The sequence below is a fragment of the Falco biarmicus genome, chromosome 9 (assembly GCF_023638135.1).
Source record: "Falco biarmicus isolate bFalBia1 chromosome 9, bFalBia1.pri, whole genome shotgun sequence".
Taxonomy (NCBI): domain Eukaryota; kingdom Metazoa; phylum Chordata; class Aves; order Falconiformes; family Falconidae; genus Falco; species Falco biarmicus.
In genome coordinates, this window is record NC_079296.1 from 50764719 (window position 1) to 50789992 (window position 25274).

At 39.8% G+C, this 25274-nt stretch overlaps 2 protein-coding genes across 9 annotated transcripts in view; both read right to left on the reverse strand.

The window, feature by feature from the left end:
• The window catches only part of ATE1 (arginyltransferase 1), an 86943-nt gene extending 74498 nt beyond the window's left edge, over positions 1 to 12445 (reverse strand). For 2 of the 7 annotated variants that reach the window (XM_056351207.1, XM_056351209.1), the window contains exons 1-6: positions 11753 to 11948; positions 10696 to 10759; positions 10291 to 10353; positions 9480 to 9583; positions 8391 to 8663; positions 2447 to 2676 (exon numbers count right to left, since the gene is read on the reverse strand). In XM_056351207.1, the coding sequence (XP_056207182.1) occupies positions 2447 to 2676; positions 8391 to 8663; positions 9480 to 9583; positions 10291 to 10353; positions 10696 to 10759; positions 11753 to 11855 (837 nt within the window). In that variant the 5' untranslated portion in view covers positions 11856 to 11948. Of the gene's footprint in view, positions 1 to 689; positions 819 to 2446; positions 2677 to 8390; positions 8664 to 9479; positions 9584 to 10290; positions 10354 to 10695; positions 10760 to 11752; positions 11949 to 12145 lie in introns of those variants that run through there. The other 5 variants (XM_056351203.1, XM_056351205.1, XM_056351208.1 and 2 more) reach the window with 5 other exon arrangements.
• A 565-nt stretch (positions 12446 to 13010) lies between these two features.
• NSMCE4A (NSE4 homolog A, SMC5-SMC6 complex component) lies at positions 13011 to 23578 on the reverse strand. 2 transcript variants are annotated; one of them, XM_056351211.1, is made up of 11 exons: positions 22926 to 23578; positions 21659 to 21739; positions 20940 to 21070; positions 19724 to 19881; positions 17772 to 17871; positions 16368 to 16458; positions 15812 to 15906; positions 14979 to 15027; positions 14160 to 14251; positions 13517 to 13602; positions 13011 to 13180 (listed from the first exon to the last, which is right to left on the reverse strand). In XM_056351211.1, exons 1-10 carry the CDS (start codon positions 23206 to 23208, stop codon positions 13522 to 13524), a joined length of 1161 nt encoding a protein of 386 aa, XP_056207186.1. In that variant the 5' UTR covers positions 23209 to 23578; the 3' UTR covers positions 13011 to 13180; positions 13517 to 13521. The 2 variants fall into 2 exon arrangements, with proteins under 2 accessions (XP_056207186.1, XP_056207185.1); XM_056351210.1 differs by lacking the exon at positions 13011 to 13180 and having other exon boundaries at positions 13485 to 13602.
• Positions 23579 to 25274: the final 1696 nt, after the last annotated feature.

Consider the following 25274-nt stretch of genomic DNA (forward strand, 5'->3'; position numbering starts at 1 on the left):
ATGGCACATCACTCATTGCCCTGGTTTAGCAATTACATATTCTTGCTACATATACTATTTCTCCAAACTCCTGATTTTTTCTTTCTTTATAGTACTAGAGAAGTAATACGTCTGACAGTTAACTACCATATTCTGCCTGGTCATTACAAGAAGCAGTAACGATATGTAATTTAGATGGAGTGCACAGATTACATTTTAAAGAGCTTACATTGAAAGGGAAGAGATTTATACAACTTCTGTGAACCTTAAATGAACAGTTTGTACGTCTGATAAATTTTTACTCACATGTTGGCCCTGATCATGCTTAGTTTGTCCTTATGTAAGCATTCCAACCAAAGCAAATGAGTTAGTTAACAGGCTAAGTGTCCAGCTGGTTTTAGTTCCTCTAAGATTTGTATTTATAAGGCCCACCACAACTATCTCCAAAAGGCTCCATCTCTTACCCAACAGCACCTCCATGCAACTTCCTTAACTTTGCTGTGTGCAATTAAGACCAAATATTTGTGGCACTCACGAAGACACATCAAAAGAGTTTGCACTTTCAGGACGTTGATTTTATTTGATACGGTATTTTACATGCTCCTGAATATGTAACGGATATAAAATCCACACTTGTTTCTTCTAGAAACAAGATACATGAAATAAGAGGGGAAGCTGAGCTTTCCATAAAATTAATTCGGCCTTCTGACCTGATTTACAGTTGGTTTATCAGGTGGGTCCTTGTGAATAACCATCTGGTAACGTTTATAGACCTGGTAAGACTCCTGAAATGTGGCTTTGAACTGTGAACTCGGTGGAGATGATCTCACCACCCTCACCTTCAGAAGAAGTTAAACACATTTATTATCACAATATCATGCAGTAACTATATATTTATACATATACAAACCTCACAACAGAGAGAAATTTTGACTTCCTGCAAAAGGGCGCTAACAATTTAATTAGTATTAGCCAACAGCCTTCAAAGTCTTCAGCTCAATTTAGGCTATTGAATGTTTTTATATTTACACTGAATAACATAAAGTTTTCAAACTCTAAATTAAGATAGCTAAAATGGCTACAGAAAAACTAAACAAATAGTTTTCAGGACATAACACCAATAAATGGTATGCAGATCAACATTTTAAAAGAGATTTTCTGTACTTCTTAAAATCTTCTCTTGTAGTTTCACACTACACTGAAAAATATTTGAAAGACCTGTGCATTTGGAAGACTCTTATCTGTGCTTTTTATCTAAAGATTAGTTTTTATTCCAATTACCTCAAGGGGATTCCTTGTTATTTTTCAAATTGAAAGAGGGAGATGAAACAATGTTTCCATATTCAATTATGAGTTAACTGTAATAGGAAGTTGTCAGTCTTCCCCACCATCACCCTTACACACATGAAAATATATTTAAAAAAATAAAAATCTATAGATTAAAAATTATTCTTAGTAAAAATGACTGCTACCTAACCAAAAACAATGCTGTCACATGAGCAACAGTGCATGTCTTTTCAAGCATATTTAAGGACATGTTCATTTCAAAAAACACATAGTTTTCAGTATGGTTCTGTTTTTACAAATAACATTGGTTCCGATCTATTAAAAAAAACCAAAACACCACACTTGACAGCCATAGTGAGGAGCAAAGGCAATCTGGGAAAACACTGCTGGAATCATCCTCCTTCTAAGTCTACCCGCATCTTCTAAATGAAGATGTTCAGACAAAGCCATCACACTTCTGTTATACAACTTGTCAGAAAATCTGGACGAGTTAGTGAGACGGATCGATTTCATGGCTTCTTGTCAGTTATTCAGAGAATCTTTTAATTTTCAATACCATCATTGATAATCAGTAACTACAGGAAAATAGTTATATTCAAATAGTTTTCCAGCTTCCAGAAAAAATAAAAAGAAAAAAATGAGTTTATGATTAACAAATGTTAGAAAGTCCAAAAGTCTTCCAGATTACTGTCTCTATATTAATAATAGACTTAATGGCAACCAGTATAGTAAGCAAAATTTTCCACCATCACTTTTACTGCTTCCAAAGACATCAACACATACCAATGATGTTTATAAACAGCAGCTACCATCTTATCTGTTTAATTTTATGAACAGTTACTGCTTTTTTGTCAAGATTCATTAGCATAGATAGGTTAACTGTTTATATACTGCAGAACTAAATATTGAGTCTTTCTCATCATTCAACACTCAGTTAATTCAAAGTCTTTCATTTTCAAGTCAGACTGTATGAAATCAATTTGCAAGTTATTTTGGCAACTGTACTGAGCTCTGCTACGACTGACTGCAAGTGCCAGAGTACCCTCTTGTGGTTACACAGAGCTCAGCTGCACCATATATATTCCATAAAGTCACAGATACTAAACACCTAAGCATTTCAAAAACTCCTTAACCAGACTTTTCCTTAATTTGCTTCCAACAACAGTGAACAAGACATTACCTCTAACTTGTGTCGTGCATCATCAGGTAAAGAGACAAAAATGAAGTCTTCAATGGTTTTAGGCTGGTTTGTTTTAGATTTAGAGTTTTGCAAGAGGAAAACTTGATCTGCTTGAAGCTGAGAGCCTTCAATTGTGCACATCTGGTTCTGAAGGAGTTTCTGCAGTTTTCTTTCTTTCCTTATGTCCTTTGCTTTCCGACACGGTGGCTTGCTCAGATCAGCCCCTTTCCCTACAAGGGTACAGGCAAAGAATTAAACACCACATTTTGCACTACACATGGAATTATTACGTAATCACCAAAGAGAAATGGCTAAAGTCACCATTAATTGCAGACTGTGGTCTGAACATAACATGGTCTTCCACATTTACAACTACCGACAATGCCCGATGCCAAGCTAAGTTGCAACGATTCTTCCTCTACAGCTGTTTAAGGCAGCACTATAATATGGAAACACCTTGACCATGATTCCACCCCAGAGCCAAGGATATATTTAAAAACTAAAATGAAAAGACTTCCTGCTAAAGTCTGTCCTTAAATCATTCTGCCACATCCCCCTCTCGGAAACAAAGAAAAGCTCCTGTTTAATGTATGGTATGATGGTGTACTACATTCAAACAGCTACAGGATCAGCTTCAAACACCGAAAGGAGAAAAAACACAACCACAAAACCTTGCAGCCAAATTCACAGAGAATTATTCTACCACATTAAAAACTCAGGTGGCTAAACAACAGACTCCTGCAGAAAATACACCAAAAAAAGCATTTATTTTTTGTCACCTGGAATCCTTACGCACTATACAGAGCTACTGCCAATGCCAGTGCCATTCATCAGTGCCAATGCTACTAACATCATGGAACAGAAACTTAAAAGGCCACATAAGCTTACATCTTTGCTTAATATCACATTCAGACTGGTTTTATGAATTAATTCACTTTTATCAATTTGCTGCTATCTTTAACAGATCAACAATTCATAACGCTCTATTTCTGAAGTGTTATTTACTTAAAAGAGAAGTCAAACCTAGAAAACAAGTATCTCAGCATAGAAAATAGTACATATAAATATTAGAATAGTACACAGAACTATAGCATAGTGTAAGAACTTAGTTTTAAAGCAACACAAATCCAAAGACATGCACAAATGAAAACTGAAGTGGTCCAAACTCTTCAAGTAAGCAGCTAGATAATTTTATACGTTGGACACTGACACGAGATAAAGTGTCAAGATATGGGAATGCCAGTACTAGACAAATTAATACAGATTTTTTTCAAACCAATAAGATAGCTAGTCCCCATGCTACCCTCTAAAGGCACTGAAAGGATGGTTACCAAACATAATCTACTTACAAGTAGCTATTTCCCTAGACAGCATGATTTTAATCGATACAGATTGTAAATCCATAAATTCAAATATGTAAAAATTACAAAAAGCAATAAACATTTTCTTAACACTTCCAGTTCTGCCAAAAATTTGTACATCATTGTTGGCTATTCCATGTAGCACACACAAGTCACTGAACACCTACCTTGCTCCGGCTGAGCAAGAGCTCTATGAACCTGTTCCACTGCTGGAAGAAATAATAAATTTTCAAGGAATAGCTGTCTCAGCTTAGCAGCTGCTGTTCCAAGTTCCATACAGAGTGAAAGCTGTACTCAAAATGGCATAAGCAGCCAGCTAACGTAATACAATGTGACTCTAATTCTGTATCTTTTTATTACTTTTTAGGGCAGTGGTAGATGAGTTGGAGGCCAAAAAAGAGCCATAATATCAAAAATTTCAAAAAGAGAGGAAGAGAGGAAAAAACTCATCCCATACAGGGAAATGCAGTCATATCTTGCACAGAAGCAAAACTGTAATAAATATTTATGACAAATTGCTGAATAAGTCTTTTATGCCATCAGCTTTCTCCTGAACTCCACATATTTGCAAAAGATGCAGCGGCAAGTTTTGAAAGACTTACCTTTTCAAATGGGAAAGTACCCTGAACAGTACTTTCATTTGAAGCATTGGAAAGAAGATACGTTTACAAATCTGTTAATATTTATAACACATCAAGTGGAATCCAAACAGGCTAAGCTGTAGTTATTCCCTTAAATAATTATAATAAATAAATTCCTTTACTCCCTTAAAGGCCTGGAAATTACATGGAAATTGTTTTTTCCAGGATTCCCATGAAACAGTTACATCTTTCTTTCCTCCGCCTCAGCAGTAACTTATTAGCCAGAACTGACATTTTCCTTGTTCTCTACCCGCATCAGACCTTCTCACGGACAATGGGAACAGTGGTATCCTTCTGCAAACTAGAAACGGTGAAAGCACTGGTATTTAGAAAGCTCACTGGTGTGTTTAGAGTCACTTCAACTGTCAAGAATCACAGCCCTCAGAGCCGCTGCCTGCATCTTTCTTTACCAACAGATATATCACAAATTTGCAAAATACTTTAAAGTATCAATAAGACTGTAAACCATTCTTTTTAATGTGCATACCACACAGAATTTACAGAGTTTATGAGGGCACTTCTGGGGCAAGTTAGTAGCAAGCTCTTCGTGGCTCACCCAGAGAAGTCCCAGGCTGGTTTCTCCACATAGACTCCAGGACAGCTGAAATGTGAGAGCATCTCAGGGACTTGACAAGGAGCCGATGCCACTTTGGCACTGTTAATACATCCTACGGTTGCACTAGCAAATTTTATGATCAAGTGTTCTTACCTCTCAGCTAAGGTTTTTTGAGTATTTGTTTCATCCATACATCTGAAATTATTCACCAGAAAGGAACAAATATGAGGAAATTACAGACACTATGTGACCTGTCTACAGGCAAACAAATCAGAGGAAGAGCTTATTTAAAATCCTCATGATACATTTGAAGAATGAGTACTTCATCCATACTGAGATCTGTTTCATGTCTCCTATCTTCTATAAGCTGTGTTACCAAGAAGAACTTCTTTAAAATGAATGTTCCTACAGACATAAGCAAACCTTCTTTTCTATCTGAAACTGTGCAGAAGCAGCCCATTATTTCTATAAGACAATGACCTTTTTTGTTTATAAAGGAATAAAAATGCAATTCAACAATCTTATTATGGAATAAGTCTACGTTTTCCAAGATGAAAACTAAACATCTTTCTAGCTGGAAAATTTTAAACTAAATTTGACCTGTGACACCACTTACCCTAAAAAAAAAAATAAAAATTAAAGATCAGTAAGCTCTCTGATCCGTTTATTACTCACTTTTAAATTTCATTTAAAACCTCCAGACACACACTAATGAGTATTTCTCCTCTGTAAAACCTTTTTCCAAAACACAGCACAACATTTCAAGCTTTCTTTATCTCTATTTTCAGTATTTAAAGGTTTACCCAATGTTATTTCTAACATAACTGAAGACCATACCTCACCTTTTTCAAAACAATGGCAGGTTACACTCATAAGCTTTACCCAAGACTGCCATCTGCTGTCAATGTCCACTTAATTTGCTTTCCAAATTGAGTTTACATAACCCAAAGGTTTTCATTAATTATTTGCAAAACAAGAGGGTTTTGAAAATTTGCACAACAAATAGAAGTCATATAAACTATACAAGGGCTATAAAAGCTTTGACTGCATTTTATAAAATCAAAATATAAAATACAGTCTAAAAAATTCTGGAGTAGTTTTCCAGGAACATGTAACAGTACTGCTTTCGTGCAGCACTACTGGTTTTCTCATCAAGCATTTCTGAAAACCCTCCTTTTTGATCAGATGCAAAATTGCTTGTTAAGCTGGTGAAAATCTGATCCAATTTGAATGAGTGCTCATTAAGAAAAAAAAAAAAAAACTATAGAAGGGGACAAATATCTTTGTAAATGAAGTTCTCATAAATACCGGCACAACTTGTAATAGGTGAGTGAATTTAGGAATTAGTATGATGGATGTCCCAACACATGCAGAAGCTCTATAACATCCAGCCTCCGTTAGGATTTTAACTAACATCATACGCTATGCATTGGCCAATTGCAGCTCGGAAACTGCCCTTTATTTTTCTCAGCAGGCCATTGTAGAGGCTATGCTAAACTGAAAACACGATCTGTAAGACAAGGCTGCCTCACCTGCAACCTCTGGGCCATAAAGAGCCTGTCAGCAACCCTACCTTCTCTTCCAGTGCTGGCTGTTGGTGAAATTAATTGTTCTGCAATAATCCATCCACACCTTACCATCCTCCTTCCAGAAATCACACATGTCCCACAGGAACGCAGCCAGCTAAAAAGAGAAGCCATAGGAGAGGCAACTCGCAGCACTCTGAGCATATCCTGGCAGCAGTGGTTTCCAGTGCTACTTTTTTCCTCGGGGACCCTCCTCAAGGACTCCCCTGCACATGCAACAGGTATGACCACACCACACAGGGGATCACCCACCAGCTGCGACACAGTCTGCCCTGTCACAACAAGCTACACAAAAAGCTTAACACCATCGCAAGCAGATGTAGATTCCAGGTTCTCTTGCCACACAAAGGGGTACCACAACACCTATCACACACAAAAAATTACAGTCAGATGACTGACAATGAGATTACCTTTTTCTAGGGTAAAGATTTCATGATCAAATTCAGCCCAAAGGCAGCATTTCAGTATTGTAATTGTAAAGATTTCCAAAGCTTGACTGAGGGATAACTTCCATACTGAAAGAAGTGATCATACTATTAAAATCAGTATTATACTAAAAAATATGTTAAAAATGCCACCAATATTTCACGTACTTTTACACAAAAACTGTAGAAATGCTAAGCATTTACCTTCAGTCTTTAACGCAAGACCTGTAGCATTGTATAAATGCATAAGTAGTAAAGAAAGATTGCCTTACTTCTACATATTTACTGCACTTCCTTGCAGAAATGTAACATTAAGTCCACAGAATAAAAAATAAAAAAAAAAAAAAGGAGAAATTACTACATAATTTCATACCCTTCAGTGATAACTGTTCCTCTAATCTCAAGTTAGCCAAAATCTAAAACAAGGAAATCTCCCGAACAGATGAAAAAGCTCACCTAGAAAATGTCATTCACAGAGGACCAGAAGAATCTGTACTTTTTTTTTTGTAAATCACCAGAAAGCTACACAGTTTCCTTTAAGCCTATGAAATACCAACATGACAACATACTGAACGTATTTCCAATGCCAGTTAGATCTGTGGCAAATAGTCTATGAAAGCACAAAAACCATAGTCTTAAACTAGCTATTCACAGGGGTGTATGCACAGGGTGTAAGCACTACAATTTGTATTCCAACAAGATGGCATGCAGAAATGAAAAAATGTAAAGAACAATAATAGCTCAGGTGTTTTTCTTGGGTCTTAAACTCATCTCCCACTGCTGCACAGAGACAAGGTTAAGCCTTAACCTAACTCAGTCGCTAGCACTGCTGCAGCACCAGCCAGAGCTGTATCGAGCTCTGTCTTGCACAACCAGGGAGTTGATCCTTGATGATCCTTACAAGTCCCATTCAGCTTGAGAAATTCCGTGATTCTACAAGCCATACCTCAAGGTACTTAAAGCCTGAGTCACCACATCCTACAGAAGAAAGGGAAAGCTGGATATACCTCTTATTCTGCCCACAAATGTATCCCAAACTGGAAACTAGTGCCTATGTCTGATGAGATTCAACCACCTTGATCAATGTGACTGCAATCTAAATAGCTTACAGAAAACTACTTACTGAGAATACACATTTACAGCTGATAAAAAAAGAAAAGCAAGAATGAAGATCAATGCAACTTTCAGAAAAAAACTAAGAAAAGAAGTAACATGCAGTATCTCTCAATTTATACACTATAATTCCACAAATTGGGAAGAGTACAAGGAACAAAAAGAAACAATTATTGTTTTACTAGACAAGACAAAAACAAGGACTTCACCAACATGTGCAATCATGATAGTATATTCCAATTACCACAAGAAATTTGACTACCTGGCTTCGGTGGTGCAGGAACAATTTTAGCTGAACGTGATGGTTCTCCAAGGAGTGGTGTATCTTTATCTGCACTTATCTGAGGAAAACCTGATTCCACCTTCTGCACGTTCACCTCTTCTTTTGTTTCTCCTGCGTCCTCATCTTCATACTCTGCCCTCTCTGTGTGATCCACACTCAAGGGAGTCAGTTCAGACTGACTGACACGAGATTCACCTTTGTACGCAAAATCGCATGGGGCCACATCCTCTATATGGGAATCCATAGGCTCTTCTGTAAATAATTACATGAGTGAATTTCTGTATATATAACACACAGCTCACACCTTGCACAATTAACATTTTACGGTAAATGAACTCATTTTCAATTTTACAACTGTTTTCCAACAGATAAAGTGACTGTGATAATCTGGAAACAGAAAGCTTCCTTTACAATCCTGAATTACTAGCACCAACTCATTCATGAGAACAGTTTTAACTTCTCCACTAAAACAGAGCAATTAATCTCATGCCATAACTACAAACAAACAACAACAACAGAGATACAAAAAACCTAGCGCGCACACACACACACACAAGAAGCAAATTATGATTCAGAACCAACGCAACAAGTTTCACCACAACTGAGAACAGCTACTTTTGGTGTTGGATAAACGGGGTGTAACTGTTCAATCACTTGGAAGAAAAACTCTCTTTTTCCTGCTTGCTCTTCCTTTTCTCTGCCACCCACTGTCCTGCTTAGTCCTCTCCAGATTATTGCTTTTATGACAGAGGTGAAAACAGGATCTAAACCTCTACAGCACCCAGCTAGAAAGTAAGCACGTACCTAGAAATGAAAAAGAAAATAAGCTGGTCTATGCAAAACGTAAGGAAATATATTCTTCAGAAGAGCAAGTCAGCTGCACGGTTTGGTCTCTGGGCTACACAGTGCTCTTGATGCAAAACAACAGTGTAAAGACACAACCTACGTGGACCTTTATAAAAGCGTCCATATAAACATATCGAAGTGTACCAGCCATTCTATCAACCAAGTAGGTACGTCATCCTTTCAAATATCAACATTGGTTTTCAAACACTAAAAAATTCTTACCTTCACTCACTGCTTTCGAAACATCTCCCTTAGAAATAAATTTCAGCATTTTCTTCAGAACTTTCTTGTGAGATTTGGAAGTCTGAAAATGCAAAGCCTGGCACCTTAAAAAGAAAAAAATTATGACCACTTACTTTGTGAAAGATTTTTTCAGAAGCAAATGTTAAGGAACCGCTTGAAAAAGTTACACTGTATGTTTATTTTCTAATTATTTTTGCATTTCCCTATATTAAGTGGTCAAATATTTAATCAACATTTTTGAGTTAATAAAATCATTTTGTACCACACAATATCATTCTTTATTTAGTGTGTATATCAGGATAATCACTAAAATATGCTCAAGCACTGCATAAAAACGCTTTCCTAGGAGGCAAATACACTAGAATTCTTCAGTTACCTATTTTATAGATACAGCACTGACACTAACTAATAATACCAGAAAAGCATATTTAGAATGATTCATGCCTATTCAACTGACGGCCTCTCTTATTTGGGCTATTAAAGCGGTGTTTGTGGGACACAAACACACAGGTTCACCTGCAACCAGTGAACAAGACAGCAATCACAGAACTCTTGCTTTGGATTGCAACCCAGAAGCAAAAGGCAAGGGTACACACTCAGCTTACAGGAAAACATCACAGAGCCACTGATGCGCCTATGCACAAACACAACAGCATATACTGAGTACTCAAAGTACCATTTCAAGTTGATAAACTTTCCAAGTATTATGCATTTAAAGCAGGAAACACAACTGGTTCAACATATTTGAAGTGGTCAAATCACTTACAGTCATGTATTTTGAGCTTCTTACCTTATCGTGTATTGAGGACAACATGTTTGATTCATGATAGGTTTGTAGACGTATTTTCCACTTCTAAAAACAAGAATAAATATGTATTGATTTTTTGTTGCTTATACTACAAAATAAATGGAAGACAAACCTTTTTTGTTAAAATATCAAAATATTACATGATGAGTAACAAGTCTGAAGCAAGTTCTTCAGCTTCTTACTGCTACAGTAAAATACTCTCCTCCTAAAATAACGTATCTTCCTGTTCAACAGCATCACGTTACAAAAAGTGGCAGAGCAGTGGACAAATAGTTCCACTTCGATTAGTAATAGAAACTAGTTAACTGTTTCCACCGACTTAATTTTAAAACTGGACTCTAAATTGTATCTAAACAAGACAGCTTTGTATTTTCTTTTTAAATTTACCTTCGCCATCCTCTGTCTATGAGATCCTGGTAATCTTGAACTGTCATTGAATGTGCCCACATACCTGAAATAAATAATACAGTAACACACTTGACTGACCACAGTCGTGCTTGAAAATACAAGAAGTTCCACAGAAATATCACTGGAAATCTGAGCAGGTAATGGCAAATAGGTGTCCTTCAAGGATTTTTCCTTGGTATATTTGTAATTCTCACAAATTATCAAGTTCAACACCCACACTGAATATAAAAAGAAGCCACCATAACCAACATAAATCTTGGGATGCAACCAACTATATTGCTCTGGCTGTACAAATTAAAAGTTTATCTCCCCACCTGCTCTCTTTCCCAAAGATACACCAATCAAATAACATACAGTTGCTCCTTAATTTTGTTAAAATCATTCGGAAACACTGGGTGACAAGCCCAAGGTGGCACAGACCATTCCCAGGGACTCCTCAGAGAGCAACTGCCGGGGCAAACCCGGGCCCGCCACCTCCTCAGCGGGCAAGAGAACGCAGCCGGCTCCCCAGCAAAGGGGCTTAGGCCAGCCGTGTCTGGCCACAGCTTTAGGGCCGCGGGGCCGCGCCAGGCAGACACGCTCCGACCCAGGGATTAACCCGGGCGGCGCTGAGGCGGCGGGTCAGGCCGGGCAGCTGCACCTGAGGCGCCGCGCTGGGCTGAGCAAACGCCGAGGGGGAGAGCCCAGCCACAGCCCGCGCCAGCAGCAAGCACAGCGCTGCACCCTCCGCACAGCGCTCCCTCGTTTTTGACCGTTTGCCCTCAGAGCGGAGAAACACACCTACAAAAGCAGACCGGGACGGGAGGGCTCCCGGCACCGCCGCCGCCTCGCCCCGCGGGGCTCGGCGCCCCGCAAGCCCCCAGCGCCGGGCACCTTCCAGAGGGAAGGGCGGCTGCCCGCTGCCGGCGGACGCTACGGCCCCACCGCCGCCTTCACCCGCCGCCCGCAGGCCGCCCCCAGGCCCGGGGGCACCGGGGCGGCACGGCCCGGCCCGCCGCCGGCTGCCCTCAGAGCCCGCCCTGCCCTCGGGCCGCACCGTGGGAGAGGTTGCCGGTCTCGTTCTTGCAGTAGCCGCAGCGGTAGCCATCCTCTCCGCCGAAGTATTCGACGATGCTGGGAGAGCCGCCGGCCGCCGCCATCTCCCCCCGTGACCCCCGCGCCCCGCCACACCGCCCGGCTCAGGACAGCACCCTGCGCGCTGCCCCGGCCGGCCCGGAAACAGCCGCCGCCGCCATCTTTGCTACGGGCAGGGCACGGTCAGCGCCCACAGGAAACGGCGGCCCCGCCATGTTTGCGGCGGGCAGCTGCGGCGGCTTCCCCGCGCGCCCCGGCGAGCTCCCCCATCTTTAGTGAGGGCGGCCGCGCTGCCCCGCTCCCGGGCGCGGCTGCCGCCGCAGGGGCGCGGCCCGCCTCGCCGCCTCCCGCTTACCGGCGGAGACCTTGCCGCGCTCCGAGGCGCAGTAGCCGCAGCGGTAGCCCTCCTTCCAGCCCTTGTACTCCACCACTGCGGCAGGCATCGCGCCCGGCGGCCCCGCTCGCCGCCGCCTCCCTGCGCTGCAGCGCCCCGCCGGGACCGAGCAGGGGGGGAGGCCGCCGCCCCCCGCGGTGCCGCCTGTCCCCCGGCCGAGGCCGCCGCCCGCCTGCCGGATTTGCATGAACGCACAGCCCGCAGTTCTGTTGCTGGTGACCGAAGATGGTCACAGTGTTGCCACAAACCCTCAGAGCCCCGGGCACGTTTTGTCACCCCCCAGAAACATGCCCTAACGGCGGATACCTGCTACCCTCAGCTGCTTGAATCAGAAATCCTACCCAGTGTTAAAAGGAAGAAATCCTAAAAAAACCTCCAGAGACAGTGGTCCTCCGAGGAGCAAAAGGAGGAGTTACCATCAGTAACCGCGACCAAGTCGCCAAACTCAAGCCTTTTATTTCCAGAAAAGAACAGAAAGACAGCATCCATTTGTCCCGCAGCACCCAAGATCATCTAGGTAACAAGACTAAACATCTCTGCCGTGACAACCATTGAAATTCCACCTGCAGGCTGCTGTTGGGGAGAGACGGGATGAAAGAAGGGGGATAGCATTTCCTTTTCGTGAAAGCTTTGAAGTGTCAGTAAACTTCACATAAAGTAGTAAACTAAGCCATAATAAATAGAAAGTATATGGTAATAACCCTGTGATGGGTATAAACAACACAGCTCAAAATGTTCCAATAAAAATAAATTTAATTTTACAACATATACATATAAAAACTTCTCTGAATGAAACACTAACATATTTTCTTTAAGGCACCTAGGGGAAAGAAAACAAGAAAAGGCAATTAAGAAATTAAGATGTGGAACTTACCAAAGAAGTGTTACAATACAAGAACTGAATCCTGTTGTTGAAAGGCTTTTAGAGGGAACCAGGCTGTCTCCCCTTCCTGCTTCCCTACGCCCTTCTTCAGATTACTCCATTAACAACACTGGCTGTCAGTAGGTTAAATAGTACAAAAACTAAGCTATGACTCCACATAGCATCGCATTCCATGTTCAAGTATAAAGTTCCAAAAATTAACTGAAGCATATCACTTAACTGACCATCAAATGTAAAAATAAAGTGGTTTTTTTTCAGTTAATCGCTGCATACGTTTCATTCCATGAAGAGATCAAGAATTCAGAAACGCTTCAGACATTACACAATTACCTGCTTATAGTTTTTCTACATTTTTTTAAGTCACAGGTAGTTTCCCTGCAGTTCTTTCACATGCATAAAGAAGTCAGACACTGTATACTTATTTTGTTTGATTTATTAGAAGAACTTACTTGAATTAAGCTGTGTCCATATCATCTTCATTTTTAAGAGGAGAGCTAATCATGGGTTCTGTTATTTCATATGTTTCTACAATTTCCTGGTGAGAAATGACAGGAGTGAGTACGCAAGTTACAGGAGCTGAACTATTTCAATTTAACTGCAGTTACCACCAGGTAGTAGTCAAAGTCTCTCATACTAAAGTACTATTTCAAATTACCAAGTTTCTTCTGCACATTCTAAGCAAGGGACAAAGGAGGAGAGTTTCTTGTGCTAAAAACTACTTTTTGTGTAAGATTTTATCACAAACAGCGAGGAAACTGTATGGAGAACTTCCCCTCTAGAAGCAAGTATCATATATAAGGGCAGAAACAGAATCCATATTTATGCAGCGCTCATATAAAACAGTAAAGGCAAATCACTGCCCAACTTAAAAGCACTGAAACTGAACAGGCTTCAAGGATCAAAGATAAAATTGCTATCCCAATTCTCAGTTTTCTTGCAGTTAAAAGCACAGATTTGTGATTGTTCTGGAACCCATAAAATTAAATGTAGTGATGATATATACAGGAACACCTATCCTCATCGGAGTACATAACAACATAGCTCCCTGATGTGTTCTTACACTTAAGGGGAAAAAAAATTGAAGTATTATACCTTCCATTCTTGATGGTTCAGAGATATGACAACCTGGTTCCGTTCTCCAGCACCACCATCACCCTCCCTTCGCTCACTGTCTTTTGACGGCTCTGTTCAAAATACAGCATTTTCATAACCTTTACAGCTGTAAAGTCACTTTCCTCCAGGAACACAAATGTTTCACAAAAGGCAAATAAATTGTATATGCTCCACTAAGTTAGTTTCTATCAATAGCCTGTACCATGTATTAAAGAAACTTCTTTAGTCTTCCTCCTAAAAATATATGAACTAACATTTCTCAGAGTCCCAGGAAGACCCAAGTACTTAATCTTTCATGGAATCTCGCCAAAGTCTTAATTCCATTGACATTCTGCGGGAAGACCTCATATATTATATACATATATATATACATATATATACACACATATACACATCTCCTTTTCAACCGTTTTGAAGTTGCAGCACTCCCCAACTCAGACAAAGGAGACTTCTTACACACAAAAATATCTTTTCTCAGCAAAGCATAACAATGTTCATATTCTTATTAGCAAAAATATCCCATAAAAGGAAGGGTAATAACCTTTTATTTCTATCAATAGAATTAATTTTTATAGATCAGCATAATGGCCTTTTCCTATATTTTGATATTTAAAGAAAGTCCATCCTTTCAGTTCCTCTCATACACCTCTTCACACCTTCAAATACATTCACTGCATATCCCCAAATCTCTACTTTTGCAGCTAAAAACATAGCTCAAACTTTGTGAACACTTAAGATGTAGCTACTTTCCAATGTTGTAACAAAAAACAATCACAGTCTTTTAAAATTAGATCTTACCTATTATTGGTAATTTATCATCATCCAACTTTAATCTTGCAAAACCATCCTAAAAGACAATAGGATTTAAAGTTTCAGAAATTAGAGCCATCTAATTAGGACAGTGCACTGAGATTTCCTATTTTTAACATAATATATTAGATAATCATAAACAGGTACATATATTGATAAAGAATCTTAATTGGCATACCAAATCAGAAAAATTATTTATATATTGCACTTATTCATAAAGCATGCAGCTGATACAGGACAGTTGGCAACTGCTGGATTATAAAAAAAATGTTTTATTAAAAAATCATTATTATTCATTAAGTATACTTGAGTTAACCCTTCATAATCACATCACTCTTCACTACAAACCTAAGTTTAGTCAAAATATATCTGTAAGTTTTTCTGTTTTCCCAAATTCATTTTACTTATCAGACCAACTATGTATAGCTGGATATGCAAATCTACAGACTCAACAAGAACATAAAACACTGCACTGACACACTTTCCTACAACCTCAGTAACTCTTCAGTACTCTGTGAGCACTCTTCTACACTAAAATGTAAGCTAGAATCCCTTTTCAAAAAGTGTATTAACAACAAAAGTTTCACTATTGTTTTGTTGGTAAATTGATTGTAGTAGAAAAATCTTATTTAAAAAGATTAGTCTGTCAACTCTTTTCTATTCATTTACCAAATTATCATACACTGTGTGTTGAAAACAAATTAGGATTCCTAACATTTGAATCCTAATCTGTCAATATTAAAGCCATAAAAACAACGAATCCATATTTATAGATAATTCCAGTATCTAAAATAAGATTTCAAGAACATGTCATGCCTTACCCTTATAATGAAGGACACATGAAAGATGTTTTCCACAGTGCGTGGAAATGATTTTGGATCAATCACAAGATCAAAGAAGGAAATGGGCGTATCAGCTAGAGAAGCAGAAATGGGTTTGTTAAAAAAAAAAAAACACAGGTGGTATTCACAGAGCCAGTTACGTAAACAAACACTTAACTCCTTTTAAAAGCTAACAATGTTTATGTCAACTAAGTTACATTGTTGAATTCCTAGTTGCCTACACAAACAAAATGTCTAGAGCATATTTCCTTCCACCTTTTGCCACACACATATACATACGTTACGACTATTTATTGCCTTCTAAAAAATGGCATGCTGTAATAAGAGGGAGAGTAGGATTTAAATTTATTTTGCAGTCAAACAGCAACTGACCAGTGTTCATTAAAAAATACAGTCAGCGTATATCCCTTAACATAAGGATTTTTACTTGCAAACTCCACCTAATTTTGTAGTTTAACCACTCTTAACTGTAGAATATTAACAGTATTTATCTTCTCAAATTAATGCTTTAAAAGCTTAGTTGAATCATACTTACGATCATTTTTAAAATGAGTTTGCAATAATCCCAAGATCCTCTCTACTTCTTTTTCTGTAGCTTCCTGATGAGACTCCTCCATTTTTTTTAACTGGAAAAAAGAAACAGTTTCACCTCAACTAACCACTGTTTTAAGACATAACACAAAAGATAATTTTGTCCTCTATGCCACACATGCACAGTTACAGACACACTTATGTAAGCATTAGACAACTTCCAAAGTGCTTTAGGAATGAATTCCCACCTTACAATATGAAACTGAAAGGCCACAGTTTTTGTGGTTTGGGCCTATTTACAGGTCTATGCTTACCTTCCAATAGTTCTGTGGAACTGGGTTACCCCTAGTGGTACAGTCTATGAGTTTACTGAAGAAGTTAACTTGCAAGCATAGAAGGGCGGGTTATTAAGATCTTTAACTTTTTTCCAGAAAAGACACCTAAGTTGACACGTAAGAAACATCATGGCATGAAGTTTGACATGGTCAAAGGACACAACTATTGCCATTTTACAGATTTGTTCATTGCCTGCAAAGCAGGGTACTCCAATCATCCTTCAAGTACTATAATCAGTTCAGTTTTCAAGTACAATCTTCAGGAATCCGTTTGCTATTCCTGTTAGCTAACACTTCCCCTTTGACCACCTTACAATAAAGCAAACTACAGGAACTTTCACACGTAATGATGTATCTAACACAGATTAACACGTGTGCTGGTGTTGACCTAAGCAAACCACAAAGAGCAGTCACTTCTGGAAACAACTCTGGCAAACCCTCCAGCTCCTCTTCCCCCCAGTACAAATTTTATCAGAATAATTTCTATCACTATTTGGATTATTATGAAGTAGGATGTATTTAAAAAGGCATACTCAACATTTTGCCTTATGTCCTGGCATTATCTGCCAGAGGTTCCCTGTAACAATGTGGCTTATTCTTTCAAAGTTTCAAATGTAAGCTTTCCTGTAAGTGTTCTCGGGCTTTTGCCTTTCTGCCAGAGTAAGACAGAGAACATAAGGAAACGGAAACAGGGAAGAGCTCATTAGTTTGATGCTGTTAACCACATTTCTGTGCAAATGCCACACACTGTTAAACACTCTTCAAATAAAGGTTGAAAACATGCTAATGTAGAGAAGTGGGGGTTTTAGTTTCCTTTCAAAACAATGACATCAGAACAAATGAGCTAATTTGAACTTGGAAAAAACCCATCAGTCTGTAAATCCTATCTCCTTCCACTCGCTGAGAAACTGCACTCCATATAAATCAAGAAGCCTGATAATGAAGTCTGAATCCTTTAGTACTACACAGTTCGTAACTACAAAACCCAAAACAACACAAACAGAAAAAGTCAGAAGTCAATTGCAGTAATTACACCATAACAAATAATTAATCAAGATACCACTTCTACAAACCTGAGCAGGCATTGCCCGTTTCTCTTCTCCTCCAGTAGTCTTTTTCTGCCTCTCAATCCGTTGCCTTGGTACAGGAGGATCAGACTTGAAAGATCCCAACCTAATCAAAATAAAGAGAACACATATGTGGAAATACATTTTACATTATATGCTAAGAAATCTATATACTGAGCAGTTGATCGCCTGATAAAGTATAAAGAAATGACTGATAGCTAAAAATAAAGCCTCATCACATTTAGAGACTTCTGTAAACAACCATCCCCAAAAGTTGCTCCCAATATAAGTTGGCAGCCTCATACCAGAATTATCAACAGAGGTATAAAATTTGATGCAATTAATCCAAGTGATTTTATTTCTTTCGAACTGAAAACTTTAAATCTACTTCTCTTTAGTGAAGAAATGAAACAAAGAATATGGTTCATATCCTCCAATATCTCTCTTTGAATTTATTACGAATTTTTCTGTCTGAAAACTCTCTCCGTACAATATTTACCTCTTTTTCATCTATTGTTTAGTTTCTATAAGCTCAGGTTTGCAGTAAGCTCTTTTAAAAAATAATCCACAAATTTTTAAAACACAGCCTATCAATAGAACATTCAGTACACTAAAAAGAGATCCAACATTTCTCACTAAACAATGTGAATGTAATATACGTGCTAGATTTAGGCACTTTCTTGAAGTGCTCACCTCTCTTCATTGACTATACAAGGAACCCAGGCTCCTAACTTGCCTTGCCTTGGATCTCCACCAAGTTAGGTGCCTAAAGGAGAGAGGGTGAATTGAGATTCAATCCAAGTTAGTTCAGCAGGTACCCAAAAATTCTGCAGCACATTTTTCCCTACCTTGGATGAGTTGCAACTGCTCAATTTCAGAAGTCATGGCCTTATCTTGGGGAAAAAACAAAACTCAGGCCTCAGATAATCATAGGTGGAGTCAAAAATAAGTAGGTCTTTTCCTAAACTGAGAACTACACTTTATTATTTAAAATTAATGCTTTGCAAATATTCACATAACCTCCATCAAAAGAAGCTCATCATTACTTAAGATGTCAAAATGCAACTAATGCAAAAAGTCTTTCTTGCAGCCAGTTTTATCTTAAGATCATAAAAGTAATCAGAAAATATACTTATCGTTTAGAGCTTACAGCTTGAAAGTGCAAACAGAAGTTTGAAATATCTCAGTTAGCTATCCAGCATTAAATATCTGCTATCCAACATGATATCATCATCAAAAATGATGAAATTACTATAGTCAGGAGCTTTCTTAAAATTACAGTGATATGCATTTAGGGGTGGAACCAGTTTAAAAGCATAGACAACTGAATAATATTCTATCAGCTCTACTGTTGATAATTAAATTGAAGTAGATCCTGCTATTGTAGGCTGACTTTGAGAGATTTAAATTGGAGTGTTGTCTATAAGCCAGGTGACCAAGGGTCATTTGATAGCAAATAAAAAGGCTCCTACTAAGTGGGTTGCCTAGGCATAAGGACAGATGATGCTGATTCTGCATAAGGCCACTTGCCAGAAATCAGGCAATTTCTTCTGAAGGCAGAGTCAGAAAACAACACTGTAAAAGGCAACCCATTAACACAGACATACAAGAATTGTTGGGTCTTTTCATGATAATAGAATCATCATGTAAAAGACATAGACCCTGATGGACTGACCTTCCATAACTGTCTGGAAAAGAGAAAAAAAAATCTCTATCCATAATTCTGGCTGCAGATTGTAGCCAAGCCAATTCAAAATCAAAGAGAGAAATATTATAAAATATTTTGGAGACAAGTAGTTCACTGTACCATAATAATAAACACCACACAAAAGTTCTTGTTGACATGACAATCTGCGACCTAAGATTAAACTCTACTGAAGCCCAGGGCATTAAAAATAAGAATCCATTAAGACCACTAGCTTTTGCTGCAGTAAATACAATTTCTTAAATAAACTTACATATAGTGAAAAGAAGGTGCTCTTCTAAAGTACTGTTCTGCTTCTGCTCCCAGTTTATGCCAGGCATTACAAGCTAAATAGCCACCTGAAATGTCCTCACAATCAGAATCACCATCATTCTCTTCTTTTTCTATGCGGTTTATACCCATGAAGGTTAGCTACAAAAGGAAAAAGCTGCAATGAAAATTCACTTAAAAGAAATACTAGTAGCTACATTAATGATGAAATACAGTATTATGGTGTTTATCCTGCAAGATTAATATTTAATATCACTGCATAAGAACCTTGACTTTCCTGAAGATACTGTGCAAACAGAAGAACACTCACATACAGACTTGCTGTGTTCAGCAAACAATGAAATAAAGAGCTATAGGTAAATAAAACTGCCTGCATTCCAAGAGAATTTCAAGGATGTATGAAGTAGCAAAGCATTACTTAAATTGCACTATAAAACTAAGATGTCTCACAGTTTCTGAACACCACACACACACACGCACTTTTCCAGGAAACCCAGCTCCTCAAATACCAAAACACAACTTATTTGGCCCAACTCCAAATCCACCAATCCTGACTTCCCCTGGAAAAACTTCAATAAGGCAACTGAACTGGATGTTGTTTTTATATTGCAGAGCTCTAGACTTGACCAAAGACTCCTTACTAATCTGCTGTAACATCAGAGAAAATTTTTGGCAGGGAGTCTGCTTCAAAGCTGTTCTGAACTGACTCTTCCACCCAGTCACAATAGAGACACAAAACTTGTCAAGTCTGAAGACACACAAGTGATCCAAGCTCCCATTGCATGTCAGTGACACCATGCCTTAAGAATCCAAAAACATATAAAACTGCAGACAGGATAAAGAAACTACTTAGGTTTTGGGAAACTACAAAACAGCGAGTATAAAAAAAGTGCACAAGACTACCTTAAGAGCATGAACCAACTGAACAGTGATAAAAGCATCAGCAACACAACACAATGGGCAAGATGTCTGCATTTTAAGTTAGATTTTCCCCTACGCATACTGAAAATGCTTAATACATAGTTTAAAACTATTAACAACATTAACCAGAAAGTTAATCACAGAAATCAATAGGAAAATTTTAAAATTCCTTCAGAACTGTTATGTGTTGGCTGATAATATTTTTTTTTCTCTGATTCTGTAACAAATAGGGCAAACCTCCAGCAAAATTGTTGATAAATTCAGAGCCTGGAACTTACCAAGTCTTCCGCAAATGCTAGTGAATCAAATGCCGTCATCCCAAAGTGCAACTCACTGGCCTTCTCCTTTCCTAGATTTGATGCTAAGACAAGAAATTGGGCATCCAGCGCAGCCTCTCGTGCACAGGAAACTGTTACAGAAAAGATTTTATGTATTTAAAATTTACTCTATTTATTAATTATGTATAAAAAATTTAGCATACAGACTATCCTTGGTATAAAGCTTCGTAGCTCATATTATTGCAATGACCCCTAACACACTCATACATAATCCTTACAATATTTTCATTAAAAAAAAAATGGAGCAAAAAGGAGAGGATGACACTTGCAAAGGCAAGCATGGAAAAGTAACATGTTATCTTAACCAATAAAATGTGTATTTCATTGATATATTTTCCACCGCTCCAAGAGAAATCAACCTCTCTACACTGATATCTTTTATATGTAGTACTTACATATATTGTTCTAGTCAGGATAAAGCAAGGAGTATTTCTAAGTGCAAACAAACACTAATGATACTTCATGTCTCATATCAACTTATTCAAACAATTCCTCTTCAACTAAACATATCTATTTCAAGTTATACTTTAATAATTCTGACAAAGTACTTGGAACAACTTTATTCTCTTGTCCTTTTTTTGTTTATAAGGCATTATCGCCTCACTCTTGGCCAGCTTTCAAGCAAAGACCTCTAATGAGGACCACAGAATTTGTTTTACCTGCACTAAACAGTTTATTGGCTTCTTCCAAAGCTTCTGTCAGTCTGTTGCTTTTTGAACTCAGCATATCCTCACGATTTTCTGGGAAGGGACACAAATGCAATGCTGAATTACTTAAATACAGAAGCATCGAGAAATACATACTTACACCTTAATCAAAACTGGCTGGTTCATAGCCCATCGCACACACAAAAATACCCAATATAGTTATAGTACATTAATTGCAAGATTATGTAGGCTCTATTTTTATTAATGCTTATGCATGAACTCAGTTTAAACTCATCATTTTCCATTTACTTCAATGGAATAAGATTTATATGCTCAAACTTATGCTAGCATATCCCAGATTCCTCTTGGTTCCAGTAAAGCATCTCTATCTGTGTCAGAGCAGCTACCAGATACCATGGTTTTCTGCATGTTATTCATCTTACAAGTTATTAAAGACTTCCATGAAAGAAACAAATGAGCCCCCACCAAGCATGCATGTTTGCTTTCCAAAGATCACCATGTCAGTTACATGCAACAGCGTACATAACAAGGCTTTCAGATGTTCAGTTCAGCACCACTTGTAAGGTCATATACCATACTCTATGCACTAACACACCACTGTAGTTCTGCATAAACACAGTCTGCATCACCCATAAACTGCATTGTATTCTCTCGTAAAGAAAACCCTACAAATTTAGCAAACATGCAGAAAACAACATGCTGCTGAACTTGGCAGTGCTTACTCAACTAACCATTGTTACGCTTTCATAAGAAAGGCAGCACACTCCAAACATACAAAGGAAAAGTACTGACACACCCATCTAGAGAAGTGCTAAAAATCCATTAGCACTTGCTGTAAAGCCTAAGAATAACTTTCTGGTCCGGGCAGATACTGGTACCTGCAGTTTGAAATGAAAGCTCAAACACCATGCAGCAAAATTTAAAGGCTTTCAGTGTATCTCCAAGGCTGACACTGCTCCGCTGCATCAATGCGATTATATATGCTACATATGGGTAAATCCCTCATAGCCTTGCTGCCCCTGGGCATGCAAATACTTCCCGGGAAACAAATTGCGACCTAACTACTGGCCCAAAAATTCAACACAGTCCAAGGAACTTGGAGTTCCCACGAAAGCTTTAGGAGTTCCTCACCCAACACGGCCAGGTTACCAGCCTAGCACCTAAACGACCGCCACAGCACCCACTCTTGGCCCCCAGACAAAGCCGGCCCCCACAGCATGCTGCATCGCCCCTGAAGGGAGCTGCACCCCGGGCTTACGCTGCACGCTGTAGATGAGCTCCCGGTACTGGTTCCGGATCATCCTCCTCCTGCGTTCATCGCCGGCGCCCTCGGCGCTGCCCGGCTGCCCGGGCTCGTCTTCCGCCACCTCGGGTTCCCTGCCCTCCTCCCCGGAGGCCTGCGGGCGGTGCCGGCCCGACAGCCGCTGCTGTTTGCGCTGGGGCACGGCACCGTTGCGCGAAGTGGACGGCAACGAGAGGCGGTCGCAGCCCGCGCCCGAGCTCCGCGAGGAGAGATCACCGCTTCCACCCGCCTCCGACATCGCTGGTCGGCGCCCTGGGCCCTCACGAGCCACCGCGGAAGAGGCGCGGCAGGCCGGCGCCCCGGGAGGCCGCCGCCCCGGCAGCCCAGCCCCGCAGGAGGCACCGAGGGCGCCAAGACGCCGGCTACCGGTTGCGACGGCGGCTCGAGAGGGCCAAACCCACGGGGCGGGCCCGGGGCCGGCACGGCACGGCACGGCACGGCCCGCTCCCCTCCCCTCCGCAGCAGGCGCTGCTGCTGCCGCGGCCGCCCCGTGGAGGTCGCTGCCGGGACGTGAGACCAGCAGAGCCCGCGGTGCCTGACAGGGCGGCAGTTCCCTGCCCAGGCGGCCAGGGCCACTTCCTCAGGGCGGGCCGGCCACCGCTCTCTGAGGCAAAAGGGCGGGAATGCAGCAGTGGGCGGGCCGGCCGCCGCCCTCTGAGGTAAAAGGGCGGGAACGCAGCAGTGGGCGGGCCGGCCGCCGCTCTCTGAGGCAAAAGGGCGGGAACGCAGCAGTGGGCGGGCCGGCCGCCGCCCTCTGAGGTAAAAGGGCGGGAACGCAGCAGTGGGCGGGCCGGCCGCCGCTCTCTGAGGCAAAAGGGCGGGAACGCAGCAGTGGGCGGGCCGGCCGCCGCTCTCTGAGGCAAAAGGGCGGGAACGCAGCAGTGGGCGGGCCGCGTCGAGGCCCTGCTCTCAGCCCACTATCTGGTCCTTGGCTCGTCCGAAAACAAATTGCGCCTGCGTAAATCGTTTCGAATAAAGGTCTATTCACGCATGTTCGAGACTTGGCTTTTCACCTCTTGGATGAAGCAGGTTTTCTGCTTTTAAAAAGCTGAGCAGGAAAGTCCTACCACTTTCATCTTTATTAAGGAATGGAAATATAAAGATGCACCTGATGGTAGCAAGTCTCTTGTCTACTTTTAAGTTCCTTTAAGGAGCAGAAGAGGTTGAAAATTAGAGACGAAGGGAGGGTAGACTTGACTGAGCATCACTGGTACGTGTATTTCCATACAAATGTATAGACTAATCACTAAACAGGGATCTGTGTTCTTGCAAATAAAAGTAACAAATGTATACTTTGAAGTGGAATAGACTGCTACCTTAGTTAATCATCACCAGTGGCATTGTTTATACAAAAGGCAACAAAGTTAAAGCAATGTTAAATGTAACAATATGTATTTTTTAATTTACCAGGAAGGAATGTACCTTTAGTATTTTAAAGTTATCCACAACCAAGCATTGTAAGTCTGGAAAATCGGCAATATTCAAATTGTCATTTACTTATGAGCATTTTATTACAGACTTAAAAAAAATGCTTTAATACATAGTTTCATCTCTCTTTCTATTCCTTTCCCAGTGCCAGTATCATTAGAGCTGAGTGGATCTAGCTTCTAATTTGGTGCAGTGGGCCATGTAACAGCCCTCATTGCCCTTATTTTTTACATAGTTCATCATAACTAGTAGAAGTCTTGTATAAAAATCAGTAGTTTAGGTGTGCTGAGTGCTTATTTCTGACAACCTGGTGATCCTACTCCATACCCCTGAAGTCCTAAAAACATAATCTGCATAGTGTATGTCAGTCAACTTCAGATTTTCTTATACCATTTAGTTGAGCATTAATCCAGAGGTGTGTTGGGTTCTCCTAAGAATTTAACGTATTTGTGAAACTTGAGGCAAAATCTAAATGCACAACTTACCATAGATTGGTACAATTAATATGAAACTTTTTACATGTTTGCAAAAGCTCTGATCCATGCAAAGATACTGTCTGTCAAAATGAATTCCTTGTGTGAATCCATTGACTCCAACAAAGCTATCCTAAAAGGTGATTTTATTCAAATACATTCTTTCAAAGGCAACAGATGCCCCTTAATATAATTCAAAATTATGAGTATAAGGGGTTTATTATAATACATGATCAGAGTAATAATATAGTACATTAAAAGTTTATTTCTAGGAAATTTCCTAGTGACTTTTTAAAAATTGTACATTTTAATTGCAAGGAATCTAGGAATTTACTTGCAGCTTGCTTTGCTTAATTTTCAAGTTCAAATTAATCCTGAAAAATACAAATACATAGGATTTAAT